The sequence below is a fragment of the Uloborus diversus genome, chromosome 10, assembly GCF_026930045.1.
Source record: "Uloborus diversus isolate 005 chromosome 10, Udiv.v.3.1, whole genome shotgun sequence".
NCBI lineage: Eukaryota > Metazoa > Arthropoda > Arachnida > Araneae > Uloboridae > Uloborus > Uloborus diversus.
The window spans coordinates 43,791,077-43,810,552 of record NC_072740.1 but is presented as its reverse complement, the minus strand read 5'-3'; the positions used below and the strand labels follow the sequence as shown (position 1 = coordinate 43,810,552).

Sequence of the window (19,476 nt, the reverse complement as noted above, 5' to 3'; positions counted from 1 at the left end):
ATGCTTAGTTGCAGCTGGTGCCAGAAAAAAAAATCAAACAATGGTATTGTTCTGATTTTCACTTGGACAGCTATCAGAAAATAAAACTCGGTTCTTTTGTCTCTGGCACGATACATTTTTTTATATATTGAGCTAGGAAAATGCAGACATTATTTGGTTCTTCATATGATTTATGTTCATGATAGAAACATATTGACAGAGATATTACAGTGAAACCTCAATAAGTAGTCGACCGGTTAAGTGGTCACTCCTTTTAAGTGGTCGTTTTTGTTTGGTCCCGACAAGGTCTCATTCACAGTAATGTAAAATGACCCTCCTTTACTGGTCACCAAATTTAATTTTACCCGGTTAACTAGTCACTCAAAAATTGTTTCCTAAAATTCCTTTTCCTTATCGGATCTTAGAAAATAGTATCGGACTTAGTTGAAAGGCTGTTTGATATTTATTTTCCTTGAAATCTCGATCCTTGGTTCTGGTCATTCAAAGCATACTTCTTGCTGTGACTCTGCCGAGTGCCAAGAGTATGAATCTAACTCCTTTCAGCAAGACAGACAAAATCTAATACCGGGAGAAAGTTAGTCAGTATTTAACATCCGTTCACAAGGAACAAAAAACACAAAATTTAAAGCTTGATGTACGTTAGATGAGATAGTTCTTTTTCGTAAGCAACAACTTCATCAGTCAGCATTGAAGGATTGTATTAATGTACTGTGACTACATTAAAATAAGTTGTTGTTATTAAGTAATGTATAAATAAGAGAAAACAAAACGAAGTAACTATCATTATTTTCGCCCTTTTTAAAATTTCCACTAATTTATAGACATTTCTTACATAAGCTATTGTTTTTCTCACACAATTCTACTGCTATTCATGAATATTTGTAAGGCTTTTTTTTTCTTCCTTAATTTCCCACTCCACATAAGTAGTCACTTCGCATAAGTGGTCAAAAATTTTTGGTCCCTTGAGTGACGACTTAACGAGGTTTTACTGTATATAAAATTCAGACACACGAAAAGACAACAAGACTGTTAAAGTGTTTCTGAGAAAGCACCAAATTTAGTCTTTTAGTTCAAAAAAGAAACAACTTATAGACAAATATACTTTCTGAAACAAAACATCATTAAAAATAATTTTAAAAGTATGGATGCAAGCTGAAATAAATGTCAGAATATTAAAAAAGGCCTTCAAGCTTATTTTTTTAAATCATTTTTCAAAAAAAGTGGAAATGCTACCATTTAAAAATAAATGATCCAAATAGAGACTCAAAGCAGACACATGAAGCAAATCTTTTACAGGAACCTCTTACAGTTCTTAGAATATAATTAAATATTCCCCAAGATATTTGTCTTAATAAAGAGAGAAAGCCTAACAACCACAAAGACTGTATGAGGCAAATTTTTGCTTAGAGACAACCCTGACGGGCGGCAGATTTTAGGGGAGGCAAATTTCAAAATTGAAACTTTTCTTTTTTTTAAATATGAATATCTGTTTCAGTGCCATAAGATTCACTGCTTCAAAGCTAAAAAAAAAAAAAAATAATAACATAGAGTGCATTCCAGCGCTTGGATATACAAAAACAAACTTCGGAATTTAACAAGAAATTCAATTTACAGTCGGACCCCAATTTAACAAATTCATAGGACCTGAAATTTTATACATTAAATCGGGGCTATTGGCTATATTGGGATGAAAAAGAAAGCACTAATAAGCAACTGCACAAAACTATCCATGATTAGAAAGTGTACACTTTTCATTCAGCATTCTGCAACACTCTAATTAATTTGAAAATTTAAAGTACTGAGCATTAATGTTTTACAATTTCCTTTATATTTGACTTGATATAGTTCTTTTTTGACTTTATTGAGAGAAGAAAATACTGCGTCATTTACAACTAGCTGCATGAAGTATGTTTTTAGTTTCCAGGTCATGTAAAGCATTTGAAAAAGTAAGTTTTATTGGGAGTTTCATTATCGCTCCTCTGCGCCAGAATCACTATTCATTGGCAGCCCCCTCGCTCATTAAAAATGGCTGATTCCAAGAAAAGTCTTTTTCTGCTTCGGACAAGATGGATGTATCATGTGGAAAACAATACAATATTTTCTAAATCAAATTAACAAAAGAAAAGAAACATTTTGGTTTCTTGGCAGTTAAAATAATTTGTTAATTCAGGGTTTATCATTCAGTAAATAGAGGCTTTTTTATTCATTTTAGTCGGGGGGAAAAAGAAAAATTCGCTAAATCGCGAAATTCGTTAAATAGAGGTTCGTTAAACCGAGGTCTGACTGTAATTTTAGAGGCGGCAAATTGCACGAAATTTAAAAATTGACAGTGAGTAGAGTCACATAATTCGGGAAAAATATTTTCTTAATGACAGTGTCTGTACAATTCACTCTGACCCAGTATAGGTTATAAACCCTTGAATGTAATTGGTATATACGTATACGCTTTATTATAGCGAGTTTTTCGTTGAAATATGAAGCTCGTCCTGCATTTTTCAATGGTGTTCACATGTGCCTCAAGCTTGTTCAGATGTATCCCCCCCACCCATAGAGGCACATGTGAACAATTGAAGACATTTTTTAAAAATTCCATAAAGTAAAGAAATATTTAAAAAAAATATCTGAAAACATTCCATGGCACAAAGAAAAGACTATTTAATCATAGAAACCCTTTTTCTGGGAGAAATTGATAATATTTTCTGAGAAATTAAGAAATGAAAAAAATCGTTCACATGTACCCCTTTTCCCCTTCCTAATTCTAGAAAATAATGCTTTAATTTATCTAAGTAAGAAATTTAAAGCAACATCATTTATCCATTCAAGCAATATTAAAGTTAAAAATGTATAACCATGAAATCTCTTTTTGAAAGATTGGTCTGAACAAGAAAAAAGAAAAGAAAAAAAAAAAAAGATTAAATAAAATTTCTCTGCCACATGTTTTATTTATCATTTGCCAAATTCAGGTTTTTTTAAAAATCATAATCTTACTTTTTTAATAATATTTCGGAAATAAATTTTATTCTACGAAATGTATTGCGTTTTAAATAATGCTACGAGAGGGATTTTTTTTTTGGCGCCAGGAGTATGACATTTTTTGGGACAGGAGATAAACATTTTCCTTGTAATTTGCCTGTTGCATAAGCGCAGGATTATAATTAAGGTAACTAATTATTATTTTTCTATTCCAACCTCTTAACTCAACTACACACTATGAGTAGAATTATTCTTTTCCTTTTATTGAACACAGAAATTTTGTGCAGGAGAATGACAGCAAACATGTTACATACCCATTTAAGAATAGCAGACAAATCATATTAATACTCAAGGAATCTAACAAAATGGTGATAATAAACAGTGTTGCAGCACAGCAAATCAAAAATTCCTTTTTTTTAATCTATAATAATTGAACTTATTCCTAGGACAAGAGAATGATATGAAACCTGGGGACAAACTTTTAGAATGATGTACCTTGATTACTTAGATAATTAAATTTATTTAAGGGAATCAGAAAAAAAGAGACAAACATAGTAAAAGAGAATTTTTTTTTTATAAAATTGTCTCTAACATCACAGAGAGAAATGTTAATCAAACTATTAAAGGGGCCCCATACCTGAAATAGCTTAGGGCCTTGTTAAGTCTAAATCCGGCCCTGGGCTCCTGGGACATAATATTGTTAGGATTTTCGAGAATCACCTATATGCATAACATACCTGAAGAAAACATAATTTAATTATTGTTTATAACAAGGAACTAGCTATGATAGTCTTTTGGCCAGTCATTAGGAATTTTTCTCCTTAGTTCTTTGCAGAGAATTAATGCATCTGTGATCACTTACATCATTTCCAAGATAGAATCTTCCTTCACTAACAAATCAGAGAAATCATTTGCTATTATCAAGGAAAGGATCAGAATTTTCAATGAGAATGTTTTTGGTTTTGTGTCATTGATGTTGGTATCCTCGTTGGTTTTGTCCTCCTTTGTGACTCCTAAAAGCTCTTCTTCCAGTGAGTTCTGGACATTGTGAGTTTAATAACTTTACTTTTGCAAAGAGATCTGAAACCAATTGTATAAAATGTCCCCAGTGGCTCAAGTTTGATTATTAGCACGCCAAAAGGCAGGTTATTACATGTAATTTGCAATCTCACGAATCTAGATTTTGAAAGAGGGGAAATTTTTACCTGTTTGCATTTCCGCATGTGCGTAAAACAAAAAACTCATTCGTATATAGCCAAAATCGAGTAAAACGAGGCTCTACTGTATTTCATTTTTAGCTTCTAGATAATGTTCTTATTAATTGGTAAGGTAGGGAAGTTACTCTTTGAACTCTGAAATAACTTCATGCTACAGTTGTAGTCTATAAAGCATAATTAATGTTACCAGTGTTTAAAAAAAGTTCTTTTAAGTGACTTTCAACTACTTACCAATATGATAATGGTAAAATTCAAAAATCTATTTAACATAAAATTTTAAGTAGTATACATATAAATAATAATATACATACTGTAACTGGAAGAAACCCAATCCAGCCAGACAAAAAACAGATACTTCACAGCTTTACTTTTTCAAATTAAAGATTAGGATTTTTTAACACAATTTAAACAATATCATGCATCAAAATAAGTCTAGTTTCACTGAAATATTAACACAAATAGATCTTTTTTACTAACACAAAAGAGACAAATGTTCATACACCTAAATTATCGAAATTTCTTATTCACAAATTCAAACAAAATTATCGCATTCAATATATTTTCTACACATTGAATTTGGCAAACAGCAGCTTGTTTTGCCAAAATATTTTCAACATGCAAACTCTAGAATGCATTGCTTTTTTTTTTACATTATATTCATTGAACATTGCAAAATCTATTAATGTGGGATTCAAAAAAATATTTTACAGCTTAGCACATGCTTCTTGCTACAGACCATCAAGTACTATTTTACATAAATAATTACATAAAACAAATCGTTATGATTATGAGACAAATAAAAAACAAATGCAGCAATAAGTTTCACAGTACTAAAATCACTCACCTGGCTTGATGAGAAGACACCATTACACCTTTCCTAAAATGTCAGGTATGAAATAATACAGAATTCTTCAGGAGTTAGAAAAAATAAAATGTTCTTAAAATGAGTACCAGTGAAAGTAAGGAAAATAATTTTGGTGTGAAAGTAAGGAAAATAATTTTGGTGTGAAAGTAAGGAAAATAATTTTGGTGTAAATGATACCAAAACACTGTTTAAAGTTGGTTTTGAAAAAGTTATGCTCTTCAGCTCTTACAAACATAAATGACTTGCAAATTAGAAGCTATTGCATGCATTAAATAATGAACTTCAAAAATTTTTTTTAACCACAAGGAATAAACAATGGTTGAATATTTAGCATAAGAAATGCAGTTTATAATAGAAAAATTTCATCTGTTATAATTAGATATACAATAATGCACTGCTTATAGCTATCTCCATATTTGTCATTTCATACTGCTCACAATTCAGTTTTATCTATTACTAGCATACCCACATGGCGATGCCCATGCTAAGCATTTAAGGGAAGTCCCTTGAATAAATACCCCCCCCCCCCGGCCCCCTCTGATGTGAAATAATCATGTTTCTTTCACTAAAATGCTTACACATCTTTTAAAACATATAAAATTTTCTTTGCTATTTGAAACAATTCAACAAATATGAAATAACACTAACAGTTGCTCTTAAAGGTAAAATAATCCACCAATTCAAATGTTTATTGGCTAGCTCGCCAAGCGACTTTGCTACCCTAATAGCTGATAAGCAATCCAATTTTTTTAACAAAAATCCTGCTCCTTCCCCTTTTCCATGGGTGCAAGTTTGGTGATGTGTTCAAGACGGAAAATATTTCCAGCCCCCCCCCCCCCCCATCATGTGTGCTTAAGGAAAATTTTATGTGTATAAATGTTGGACATTTTAACTATGCCAGTTTTGGAATCTGTTTGATTTTAAAAATTAAGTTTTTAACTTTTGTAACAACATGAACTTAGTTTAAATTGTAATATTTAAGCTTTCTGATATCGTAACTCCAAAAACTTAAAAACCGCCAATAACGGGGGATCTGGGGGCTCTCCCCCAGATTTTTTTTTAAATTGAAATTCAAAAAACGCAATGATAGGCCATTTTGGTAAAGTTCAGGGAAAAGAGGGATTCAAGGACTCTCTTAGATCAATTTTTTCAAACTGATAGTCCCAAAATCACAATATTGGGCGACCTTCAAAAGTATTAGAAAAAGAGGTGGGGGGGGGGGGGCGCTCTGAACTCGCCCCGAAATTGAACCTTTAATAACGACATTGTACTCCCTCTTCCATAACGTTTATACGCTTTTTGATTGCATTATTGAAGGGATGAAGTTCAGGAACTCTCTGTCGGCAATATTTCGAAACTGAAGTTCCAAAAACGCAATTTTAGACGATAATGGATAATGTTAGTTGTAAAAGCGTTCGGGGCTCCCCGCCATTAGCCTATTGCCAATCATAAACATATTTATTGCAGCAATAAAATCGCTTGGGACATAAGATTTTCACTTTTGCAACAGAAATCAGATATGATCGGAAATCCTACCCAAGGTAGCGCCAACAAACCAGAAAAGAAGGAGAAGGGGAAGGGTATGGGCGATTACTGGCACCATTCCCCCATACAGTCTTCATTTGAAAAAGAATTCTTTATAAGATAGCAGGTGGTGAAATTAGCCATAAAAAAACCACTTCAGTGAAGTAGATACATTTTTTAAATGAGGTACACTTTCCAGTATTCATTAATTTAAAAAAAAAGCAATAGGGGAACTGAATGCTCACCCCCAGGGAGGGCCCTGAATCACATCCCTCTTAAGGCACTCAAATATAGCCTAAAGTGGCCTTTTAAATATTTCAGCTTCGAAAATTTATCGGAAGAGAACTCCCGAACCCTTCTTCTGAATTCACCACAAATATTCTAAATTTGAGTTTTAATGCTTCAGTTTCTAAATTTCTTTCTAAGAACAATAACCCCCTTACCTACATACATGACTTATGACCGCCTAAAAGTTTTAATTTCGGAAACTTTTGAAAGAAGCTTCCTACTTCCTTCCCCCTTAAGTCATCCAAAGATAGCCCAAAACAGAGCTCTTAAAATTTCAGAAACGGAAATATTTCGGGCTGGGCGACGGGATACCCCCCCCCCCTCCTCTTTGTGTTTATTAAAGGCACTGTAAGTTTGTGTTTAAGATTTATTTTTCTACTGAAAGACTTCAATTTCGAAAAAGTTCCGAGAAAGACCTCCGAATCCCCTAACTCTTAACTCACTAAACAATAGCCAAAACAGCATTTCAAAATTCAGCATGGAGAAATTTTCGGGGGAGAGAGCCTCCCCCCCCCTCCCCAAACTCCTTCCCCTAATTTCACTAAATTTGACTTAAATTTACGGTTCCCCCTTTTATTCACCGAAATTTTAAGAATTTAAGTTCTTAACTTTATTGAGAGAAAGTCTTTGAATTCCATCCTCTTAAGTCTCTCAAAGATTACTCAAAGCTGAGTTCTGAATGCTTCAGCTTTGAATTTTTTTCTGGGAAGGGGACACAAGATGGTCTACAGCCTTAAGGTTCGCTTTTACAACTCCAGTTTCAGAATTCCGCCTAAAGAGATTCCCCCCCTCCCCTCTTGACATTGCCAACGACAGCCTGAAAGTTTTAAGACTTCAATTACAAACACCTTTCGGGAGAGGATCCCAAATTCCCTTTCTCTTAAGAAATTTAAGTGTAGCCTTAAATAGTTTTTAATACATCAGCTACGAAACATTTTCAGGTTAGAACACCAAAACCATCTCTTATCAATTCGCCAAATATTGCCTAAATTACTATTTTTAAGACTCCAGTTTCTGATTTTTTTAAAATTTCCCCCTCCCCACTTTTACACCATTAAGGATAGTCTAAACATTTTTGACTTTTAAATTTTAAAGAGTTCGCAGAGGAAAAATCCCAAACCACTCCTAACTTCAAAAATGACTTTGAATTCAGTGTTTCGATATTTTATTATGGAGCCCTTGAGTAGCCTCCCGCCCCCTCTTAGAATATCCAAGATACAAACGTTTTAGGACCTCAGTATCGTGGGTTAATTTGCGGACTTTCCCTCTTTGCAAGAGCAGCGTTTTTTTTTCTCTTTCTAATTTGTGATGCCGTTAGTTTTTCTCGTTTCCTTTTCTATTCCCCCACCCCCTCCTTCCGTATTTCCATTCTAGCGAGTGTTAAATTGAAAGACATTAGAATTTAGTAATTCCTCAAATCTTAGAATATTTTACCAGCAATATGTCAAACATTCAGGAACAGTTGCCCATCGGTGTTTCAAACCAGCTTGAAATCCCCCCCCCCCCCCGATTCTTTTCAAAATTCCCCTTTTCATTAAAATCTTTGAAGTCCCTGATAGTTCCCGTTTTGCCTGGTATGTGGACGCCCTTTGCTGTAAGGTAAACATTTCATCCCGTCAGCAATCACTCTCAATCGGTGATTCAGATTTAACTCTCAAGACATTTTCTGCCACAAAAAAAAAAAAAAAAAAAACCCCGCAAATGAAAAAACGAAAGGATGATCAAGAGAAAAGGCTAAATTTTCAAATAGAGACGATAAATCAGGGAGAATAGTGAGCAACTCCGCGGTCTGCAATGCAGTGAGTTGGAAATAACAAAGCAACCTAAAACAAGTCAAACGGCGCGAGTCTAAAGCCACTCCTCCAAAAGCACGTTGCAAACAAAACAAAAACAAGCCCATGGTGGAAAATCGAGAGAATGTCGATGTAAATTCGTGGTTATGGAACGGTACAGTAATTAAAGCATATTTTTCAAATACTCAATTTTTCTTTTTTAAGTAAAAACTGCAGGAAAGTCATCGAAGTTCTTTCCGTCCCGACCTCCGTCTCGGAAATTTTGTCCAAGACGGAAATCCGTCCTGAGACGGAAGGTCTTGCACCCATGCCCTTTCCCTGCATAAAAACAGCTTAGTTTAAAAAAAAGTACATTTAGAAGAAAAAGGAAATCCCGCTCCCCATCCTCCTAACATACAATTTAACTGTTACAAGGCTATCACTTTGGGAAAGGAAAATTAAAAAAAAAGTTCCTTGAATAAACGAAAGTACCCCGACACCCCCCCCCCCCCAAGCAAAATAATCATTTTCTTTAACTGAAATGCATAAACATCCTTTAAAAAACCAAAAGACAGTTCTTTGCAATGAAACACACTTTGGGAATCGCTGCACTAGTACACTAGTTTTATCCTTCTTAACTTGAAGAGGGAAACTTTTTTAAAAATTTGTATATACTTGTAGTATAAGTTTTGTAATAATAAAAATTCATTACTAAATTTTGTTCATGTCTTTTCGTTTGTACTGTGTTCTACTTCAGTCCTTTAAGAGCTGTATACATGGTGTTTTGCTACTCTTTCCATATGTACAATTTTTTTCAATTTAAAAAATATTTGCAAATATACTTAAAAACATGCATGTAACAATTGAAGTTAAAATGCATTGTACAGCAAGAATATTTAATTATTTTTTTAAAAAAGGGTAAGCATCAGTCTTTTTTGATGAGAGAAAACAGACAAAATGTTAGCAATTAAGAGCCAGTTTTTATAAGAGTCGGGCAGAAATGGAGTGTTCACATATACACCATCTTTGATTTTGCTCAAATTTTTATGGCGGATTCTTTTAAAGATTTTAGAAGACACATATTTTTTCTTTTCCTCTAAAAAAATTTTTGGGGACGTGTAAAAATTTGTAAAGCGGAGCCCGACATAGTTTTTTTTTCTCCAAATCAGCATTTTTTAAAAATGCGATTATTTCTGTGCATTAAGCATCAGCCAAAAAAATTTTTGTGTTGACAATATGATATTTAGTACCTAAATTGAAATACATTGTAAATTTTGTGGCTGACCTTCAGTGCAGCACTTCAGGGGTCTCCAACTTCGTCAAAAAAAAAAAATGAAATAGTGCCATGTTTGAGGCCCTCTGGTTCCCTGCATTCAGGCTCAACCATGGTTTTTGTATGCAATTTCTGTAAGAATATATATAAATTATTTAATACCCTCATTAACTGCATGGTTCACCTTCTGCACTGCCAAAAAAATGGCAGTTTTTGTATCGAAAAATGCTAAAAAGTGCATTTTTCATGAGCTTTTATCTCAGTGCACTGAGGGTCAGTGTAGAACTGGATGCCTGCATTTCAAACTAGAGTATGCGCATTTTCACAAACAAGTGACAGAACTATGAGCAAATTCTTTTCAAGAACACAATACGTATTTCAAAACAGTAAAATGAGCTATTTAGTTCTCAATTCAGTCATCATATCCAGGTTTAAACTTTCCACCAGGCACTTCCAGATACTATTTGAAAAACTAGTATGATCTAAAACTTACCATAAAAGAGTTTATTATGCGTACTTGCATACTTTATAATATGATAACTAGAAGCATAGTGAAAGAAAAACATCAAAATGTGATAAAAAATACACTTTTTAGGGGCTTGTATCTCAGTTCACTGAGGGTTAGTATAGAACTTGATGCCTACATTTCAAACTAGAGTATATGTTTTTTCACAAATAAGTGACATAACTATAGGCAATGCTTCTGCAGGCTCATAAAATGCACTTCAAGATGAGGAAATTGCGTAAGAGTTAACGACGCATCCAGTTAGTTGTACTTAAGCTACAATGCGTTGTCTTGAATTCTTTTTTTATTGTCCCACTAGTCAGTTAGGCAACTATGCCCTTGTTTTATAATTTCATAGTATTGCTTTTATTATAGGGTCATTCCATACAAAATGAGCAAAATTCACAAAAAAGTGGTGGCCGCATGGCAACAGATTTTTATGAAATTTGGTATACAGGTTCCTTTGATGCCTATATAAAAATATCCAAAATATTTTCACTTAATATTTTTTAGTTGAATAGTTATATGCGATTGAAAATTGGTCAAATTGAACAACATTCTCATAAATGCTAAATGTTGCATTTTTGAAGGCTTGTATCTTATTAACTATTTAATGAGAACATAAAAGTAATATGCTGTTGCAATCTATGGAATAGGATAATTAATCTGATATCAGTAAAATTTTCAAAGTTATTATAGTTATCTTTTAACTGAGTTTCAAAAACTAAAAATATTTCAGTTTTTTCATAATTAAGCATTTTATTTTTTAATCTCAATCTTTACAGAATGCATTAGCTTTGCTGAAATTAATACCCAATAATGTGCTAAGTATCATGAAAGAAATATCTTACTTTTGAAGTTGTATTTTAACTCCTTTGTCTTCAAAATCAGTTTTAAACTTAGTGACATTTTGTAAAATGATGATTTTCTGCTTTAGATAGACACAAAAATGCAAATGAGGGAAAATTCAGACAACTTTTTTTCCAAGAATATAGAGCTGAGTTTCTACTATTTACTTGAAGAAACTCGAAATTGGTTTTTGATTTCCAAACGTAAAATAAAATTCAGAAAAATAGCATTTTCTTTATGTTTTATGGGTCAATCCATACAGGTTCGACACATGGGTGCGCTTGACCATTTAATTTTTTTGAAACATATATCCCTAAAAGCTGCATATGAAAGATGTTTAAAACGACTTTTATTTTTTCTCTCAACTGGACCTTTGATTTTTTAGAGGTCATCAAAAGTGATTGTCGTAGTCAAAAATGGGACTTTTAGACCTTTGCATTTTGGCCAAAATCTATTTGAATTACATTTATGACGGTTAATTTAACGCTTTGACGTTAAAGTGCGTAAGTTGATAGTCTTACATGCTGAGTTACGTAGCTGTGAGTTAATTAAAATAATGGGAACAGATTAAAGTTCAAGGTCAAATGTAAAAATTTTACTCATTTCAAAGGGTCATAACTCGCTTAGGGGATAAAAACACAAAGTGAAATATGGCAAAAACTAATAACTGGAACCATGCTAAAAAGAATATGTAACTGTTGCTGTGTGTTTGTGTACCCTTTATAGATTACAGCCCCTCAAAAATTGGAAAAATGACAAAAAATGACATTTTTAGACCCCTGTAAACCAAAAAGGGATGGAATTAAAAATAAATTTCTTGGCCAATTGAATATTCCATTCAAGTACTATGTTATATATATTGTTTTTTGTATTTAGTTTGTAAAAAAGATGCAGGTCTTTGAAATTGAGCAATTTTGCTAGTCAATTCACACACTAAAACAGAAATAAAATGTGTGAAAACTTCATTGCACCTTCTTAAGTTATGTATATTGTGTCCTATATAATACATTATACTGAAAAAACATATTTTAATTTTCAAAATAATTATTTTAATTTGATAACTTAGAAATATTTGTACATGAATGAGTATTTTATACTGTATGAAACCTGTATGAATTGACCCTTATATGAAATTACGAGAATTCAAAGAATTAGATAGACTAAATGATGCAAAAACAATTATATCTAACATTTATTTCAATTTTTAAAAAATGTACTGGTATGTCATCTTTAATCGGTCATGTGTACTATGGTGACGGTCCATGTGGATTCAGTAACTTAAGAAAATCACTTATCTGAAAAAATATCGATGCATAAAATCAATGTGTAGGAAAACATTATCTAGTTACAAATAGTTACTATCCATATATAGCAAAAAAAATGAATTTGATGATGTTGGATTTAGGCCGAATCTCTAAACTATTTCTCTTCATACATATGCTCATTTCACTGAAGACTGAAATAAATGTGAGACAAGGAGTTAAGGTGTTCAATTGTTAATTGAGATGAAATTATGATAATTTCATATCTCCAAGACAGCTATGGGTGCATCAATAAATTGTTATTGAACCTAACTTTCAAGAGAGCTATGTTTTACTGATGAGACCAAAAAAAAAAAAAAAAAAAAAAAACTATTCGCAATTGTGGCATGCAGAAGAAGAAAATATCTTGCAGTTATAAGTGGATTATTGCATGTCATATGCATACTTGTTCTGACGGATAATAGTTTGATACATCAATGCCATAATAAGCACTTTTGCTATTGATAGCAGAAAGAAAAGCCAGCTGCTTTCCATTGAAAATTAGATTCATTGTGGCAAATGTTGTTTAACTGAGAAATTTTTATTATGGAATGAAAAGTTATAACTAAAATAGAGACAAGTTTCGCTACCAAAGAAATCCTTTTGTTTCAAAGAACGTCGCTGCAGGGTGGTTGAAATAAATGTGTATTTCGTCAAATATACTTATTTATGGATAAAACAAATTTCCTCAAACCCATAGCCCAATCTCAAATGCTATTCTGAATTAGACGAGATAGTCCTCTGCCCATATGCTCCCTCTTTAAACTCTGCATGTTCTTTAAGAGCTATTTTTCTCATATATCATGAATGGAGAGGGAAATTCAACACAATAATTAAGGAAACATTTCAGCAAGTACTTCATAAACATGCTTTTGATAAAATGAAACACAAAAGAAATGGTTAATTTTGCTAAACTTACAATAAAAAGAAGTAACTAATGAAATTTTACCTTAGTTCAAGTTACTCTAGTAACAAAAATATGCTGATTCCAATGATTAAAATTTAGTAGCATCTAAAAAACACTTCACTATGTTATGTAAAAAAAAAATAAGTAATTTTAAAGCATTCCCTCATCTTCAAAAAAAAAAAAAAATTAAATTTTCGGAAATTTTTGATTTTTTAAAGTACGATTTCGTCATTAAGAAATTCATAAAGAATTATTAAATTAGAGCAGATACTTAGTTAAAGATAGCTTTTCAATCTGAATCATTTTTACTGTTATTTTTTCATTAAAAGAGATAGAAGAGTGATTTGAAATCTGAAGAAAATTGGCAAAATTTCAATCTTTGTTAATGTCTCAGATTCAAAAAAAGATCCGAATAAACTTTACTTTGCTCTTTGTCAATAGAGATTTGTTTATAGAATGTGGAAATATTTATTTTTTAAGTGTACATTTATAACTTATGGAGTTATTGAGTCACAAACTGGCTGCATTGAACTCTGAAAATTTAGGTTTACTGTAAGCATCAACTTCTAATTTCAATAACAAAGCAACTAACAGTTTTTAAACTTCCATACTTTGCATTCCCTCAGATATGCATGGTTTAGCTAAATAAAAATTTTCATTGAAATCTGTGACTTGTCATCCACAGCTGAATTGCTCATTTCGCATGGAATGACCCTATAAGTAATAAAATATGACTTAGTTATTGTTTGCTATGATGGTAGTTTAGTGCAGAGAAAATAATTTTTGTCACTATTATGTACAGCCTAAAAGAAAAAAGAGAACAAAAGAAAGCTATCTTAATTAAAATAATTAAAAATATACCTAACACACATTCATAAAAGTGTTACAAATAACTTATGTTTTTACCGTAATAACCGTTTTTTTTTCTTTTTTTCACTTTGCTTCCAGTTATCATATTATAAAGTATGTGAGTAAGCATAATCAGTCTATTGGTAAGTCTATAACTCTTTTATGGTAAATTTTTGATCACACTAGTTTTTTAAATAGTAACTGAAAGTAACTGGAGGAAAGTTTAAACCCGGATATGTTGACTGAATTGAAAATTAAATAGTTCATTTTACTGTTTTAAATACGTATTGTATTCTTGAAAAGAATTTGAACACAGTTCTGCCACTTGATTGTGAAAATTCATACTCTAGTCTGAAATGCAGGCAGTAAGTTCTATACTCACCCTGAGTGCACTGAGATACAAGCCCCTAAAAAGTACACGTTTTATCATATTTTGGTGACAAAACTGCTATTTTTTTGCAGCAGTGAGAATCAACCATGCATTTGATGAGTCTATTTAATAATTTATATATATCACTACACAAATTGCTTGCAAAAACTATGATTGAACCTCAGTGCATGGAACCAGGATGCCTCAAAAATGACACTTTCACTTTCTTCGGCACAGTTTAGCCGCCCCAGCCAGGGTCCACTAAAGGTCAGCCATAAAATTTACGATATTTTTTATTTGAGGCACTAAATATCATGTTGTAATCACCAAGCTTACTTTTGCTGATGCTCAATGCGCAGAGATAATTGAATACTAAAAAATGTCGATTTGAGAAAAATCCTAAGTTGGGATCAACTTTTGGAATTTTTGTGGGTCAAAAAAATTTTTTTTGGAAGAAAAGAAAAATATGTTTCTTTTAAAATCATTCAAAGAAACCACTGTAAATTTTTTAGCAAAATCAAAAATGGCATGTATCTGACCTGCCTGACTCTTATAAAAACTGGATCTTAACAACAACAACAAAAAGTTAAGATAACACTAACCTGAGGTATGGTTGACAAAGAGCAATGATAGAGGCATGGATGGTAATGGTAACAGCACATAAATGAAAATAATCAAATAACAATGGAATATGATGATGCAATCCTCTGGCTGGATCAAAATGCAAAAGCAATGTTCTTGTACTTACACAATGGATGGATATATGTTGGTCAGGTCTAAAAGAGGAACTGTTTGACAAAAGTTATTAGAAGTTAGCACATGGGAAATAAATAATAATAAATGCACAAATTAGTAGTAAAACATCAAAAGAATCACCAGACATAAAATGCAGAAATCGAACACACTTATCGAGAGATGAATCTACAGTTAAAAGATGTGTTTCAGAGTCAGTACAATGAAATGGATGTATCTCTATTTTATTCTATTATTTTAATTTGAAGATTATTATTTAAGGTGAAGTAATTATATAAGAACAAATCAGCTTTTGTTTGATCAGATTACTGAAAAAGGTAATTGGGGAAGGGAGAGAAAAGAAAGAAATGAATATTGACTCCAACTGTGACACCACAATTTATGATGAAAGACATGAATTTCAATTCAAGGTTAACTGTCTGCAAAAGTTTTTCTTCCTGCCTCAGTAAAAAAGGTTTTATCTGGTATCATTGTTTTGCAAGCCACCAGAATCAAAAGAATTTACAACACTATTGGGTGATTTTCAAAATGATTGACAGTTTGGTGTCCCCCCTGACTTATCTGTTCATTTTTATATTGATAAAATTATTTTCTTTTTGGCATAGTAAAAGCATGTAATAAGGCATTGTTTTACACTTAATTCATTATTCAGTGCTTTTTTTCATGATTGTAGATTACTAAGCCTTTTCTATTACTTTAGTTAGCTAGTAACGGAAATTTACTTGTCCTGACTAAAAAATTCACATTTCCTAAATCTTTTTTGTATGCTTTCAAGCAGCTTGTTTATTTTTTGTGCAGTGAAGAAGGAGGTAATATTTGTTAGTTACACATAGATGAAGTAAATTTTACTGAACTGTTAATCTAACAGTTTAAAATTCCAAAGCAGTTTGTGTTCTTATGTGCAATTCCTTCCAGTTGTCAGCGGAAGGAATTTCTATCATGTTGAACATCCGAATTGGCTCTTTTTATATGGATTTCAAGGTAAGATAATTTTGTTATTGGCAGGTACTGTCCCGTGGATGGCTAATTATCGGAACTTGTTTTCCTAATTAGTCGAGGCGAAACCCCCTGCTTTTAGTTTTAGGTTTGAGCTCTTGTTTATTGTTTATAGTTTAACAAGTGGTGCATTTGCCCAATGTTATTCTATATTGCATGTACTGGAGCTAAAACATTTTCTTTAATTTTTGGTCTTTTGACCATAATTAATGAATTGATGAGCTCTGGATTTATACTTGATCTTTTCCTATTTAATGCTGTTTGCAATTTTCTTTTTTATCATCATTATTTTTATATAATTGTTTAATATTTGAAATTTTGTTTGCTTATTTTATATTTACTTGGCTTTTTAGTTTAGCTGTTTTGCGCATCTATGGGCTTTTGGTGTGGTCTTTTCAATATTTTTCACTTTTATTATTATATATATATATATATTCATGAATAAACAATCTGAATAAAATTGAAGATGCAAAAAGCAAGAACGTAAAAATGAAAAAAGGTGAACCAGGGACCGACACTTCCTCAAGAAGCTTTCTCATGCAGTATCTCAGTATCTCATGTTGTATATATATAATAAATTCACTTATTCACTTTTATTAAAAATTGAAGAGTGAACACTGGCACAAAGCTAATGTTTGCAAAAATGAAATTTGTGGCCGCTGTTTCGGAAAGACTAACTCTCAAAATATGGTATTCAAATAATTACATGTTTTAGAAGAATTACTGCCAAAACTCTACAAAAAGTAATTGTAATTTAATAAGTCAATTTCTCATGAGTGTTACTATAGCAAAAATTAAGCATTTTCATTAATAAACTTTTTCTTGAATCTTTAAAAATTGGTTTCAATATTGAAATTTTTAGCTATTTATGGTAATTGCAATGAAAACATTCAATGTTTAATTTAATATGTTTTTATCATAAACTTAACCATATCGCCCATGAAGCTGGCATCGAGGGCAATGCACTTGTATGGATAAATGACTTCTTGAGAAACAGACGCTTCGCAGTCAGATTCAATGGAGCACTCTCTAAGACCTGCAAAACTCGGGCTGGTGTACCACAGGGCTCTGTCTTGAGCCCTCTGCTGTTTCTCCTTTACATGAACACAGTTGATTCCTATATTCATAAGAATACCAAAATCGCCTGCTATGCAGATGATATTGCCATTTGGTGTACAAGTCAAGATCTTAAAACCTCCCAGAAATTTCTGAATCTTAGTCTTAAGGGCATTGCAACATGGGCTACAGATCTCAAACTTACTATTAACCCCAATAAGTCTAACTACTGTGTTTTTTCAACTGATCGGAAAAATCGTGGAACCTTCCAACCGGACTTAAGAATTGAAGACTCCATTATTAAGCGCGTCGAAAATCCCAAATACCTGGGAGTGTTTCTAGATCCAGAACTGAGATTTACAAATCATACGAAAATCACAGCAAACAAAAGTCTAAAGAAATTGAACATCCTCCGCAAACGCTGCGGCACCAACTGGGGCTCAAGATCATCAACGTTAAAAAGTACCTACTGCACCGTCATCAGGCCAGTACTCGAGTACTGTTCCCCCCGTTTGGGCACATGCATCCGAATCTGCCAAAGAGACTTTAGACTCAGTCCAATATAGAGCTTCCAAAATCATCATTGGTGCAGTATCCTCTGCTAATAACACCAAGGCTGAACTCGAAAGTGGTCTTGTTTCCCTCGAGAACAGACGGAAACTTGCTACTGTAAAGTTCACTAATAAAATCAGAAGCCACAATAAAGACCACATTGCTCACAGAGCCTTCAACGCTTGGACAGGCACATCAAGGCTTCAGAGATCATCAACGCTGCAGTTAGACAGGGATATCAGAAGAGCCATTGATCTTGCCCATTCCTCCCTGGACATAACTCAAGAACCACTCTCTACTTTTAGACCTCCTAAGAGTACTAAAATCAATACCTACCTACTTGAACCATGCTCTAATAAGGAACCAAATCAAATGTTATTACAGAAAGGCGAAGACACTATTCGTTCACTTGCATTTCATGAAATCCTTTACAGTCATCGGGCTCCAGAATTAGCGGATCTTGTTTTTAAGACTTTTGGAGCCATTTAAACCTTTTGCACTCTGCACTTCTTTGGACACGACAACAACAACAACCTTTTATTTAAAAAACGTAACACTCACGAGAAAAACATTTTTACAAATACTTAAAATTTCTTAAATAATTATTTATACCATTTTGACTTAAAACTGAGTATTTAAGATACATAGTTTAATCAAGATTTGTTAGATTACTTATTTTTAGAATTTATTCCACTGAAGAATTCTTCTACAAATCTCATGAGTGTTACTTTTAACAGGTAACATTCATGATAAGGGAGTTACACTCATGATAAAAGAGATCCAAATAAAGAATAGATCCATAGTTATAGATATTAACACATATCTTTATCAAAGATATATTATTTTTCACACACACACACATATATATATGTGTGTGTGTGTATAATAAACTGACTTTTATTAAAAATTGAAAAGTGAACACTGACACAAAGCTAATATTTGCAAGAATGAAATTTGTGTGCGATTTTTTAGGAAGGACTTAAATTCTCAAGATATGGTATTCAAATAACTATATTTTAGAAGAATTATCGCCCAAACTTTACAATAAATAATTTAATGAGTTCATCTCTCATGAGTGTTACCGTCTCTCATGAGTTTTACTATAGCTAAAATTTAGCATTTGTATTAATAAACTTTTTCTTGAATCTTTAAAAATTGGTTTCAATATTTAATTTTTTAGCTATTCATGGTAATTGCAAAGAAAATATTTAATGTTTAAATTAATGCATTTTTATCGTAACCTTTACCCTTTATTTAGGAAACAAAGTAACATTCCTGAGAAAAACATTTTTAAAAACACTTAAAATTTCTTAAATAAATAAGTATTTATACCATTTTGATGTAAAACTGAGTATTTAAGATAGTTTAATCAAGATTTGTTAGATTATTTCTTTTTAGAAAAGAAATCACAGAATGGATTATAAAG

The 19,476-nt window shown here is 32.2% G+C and overlaps 1 protein-coding gene across 1 annotated transcript in view; it reads right to left on the bottom strand.

Moving 5' to 3' along the window:
• The window catches only part of LOC129231735 (protein FAM135A-like), a 128,703-nt gene that overhangs the window by 74,945 nt on the left and 34,282 nt on the right, over positions 1 to 19,476 (bottom strand). The window contains exon 5 of the mRNA XM_054866097.1: positions 15,296 to 15,469. Coding sequence (XP_054722072.1) covers positions 15,296 to 15,469 — 174 coding nt within the window. The remainder of the gene's footprint in view (positions 1 to 15,295; positions 15,470 to 19,476) is intronic.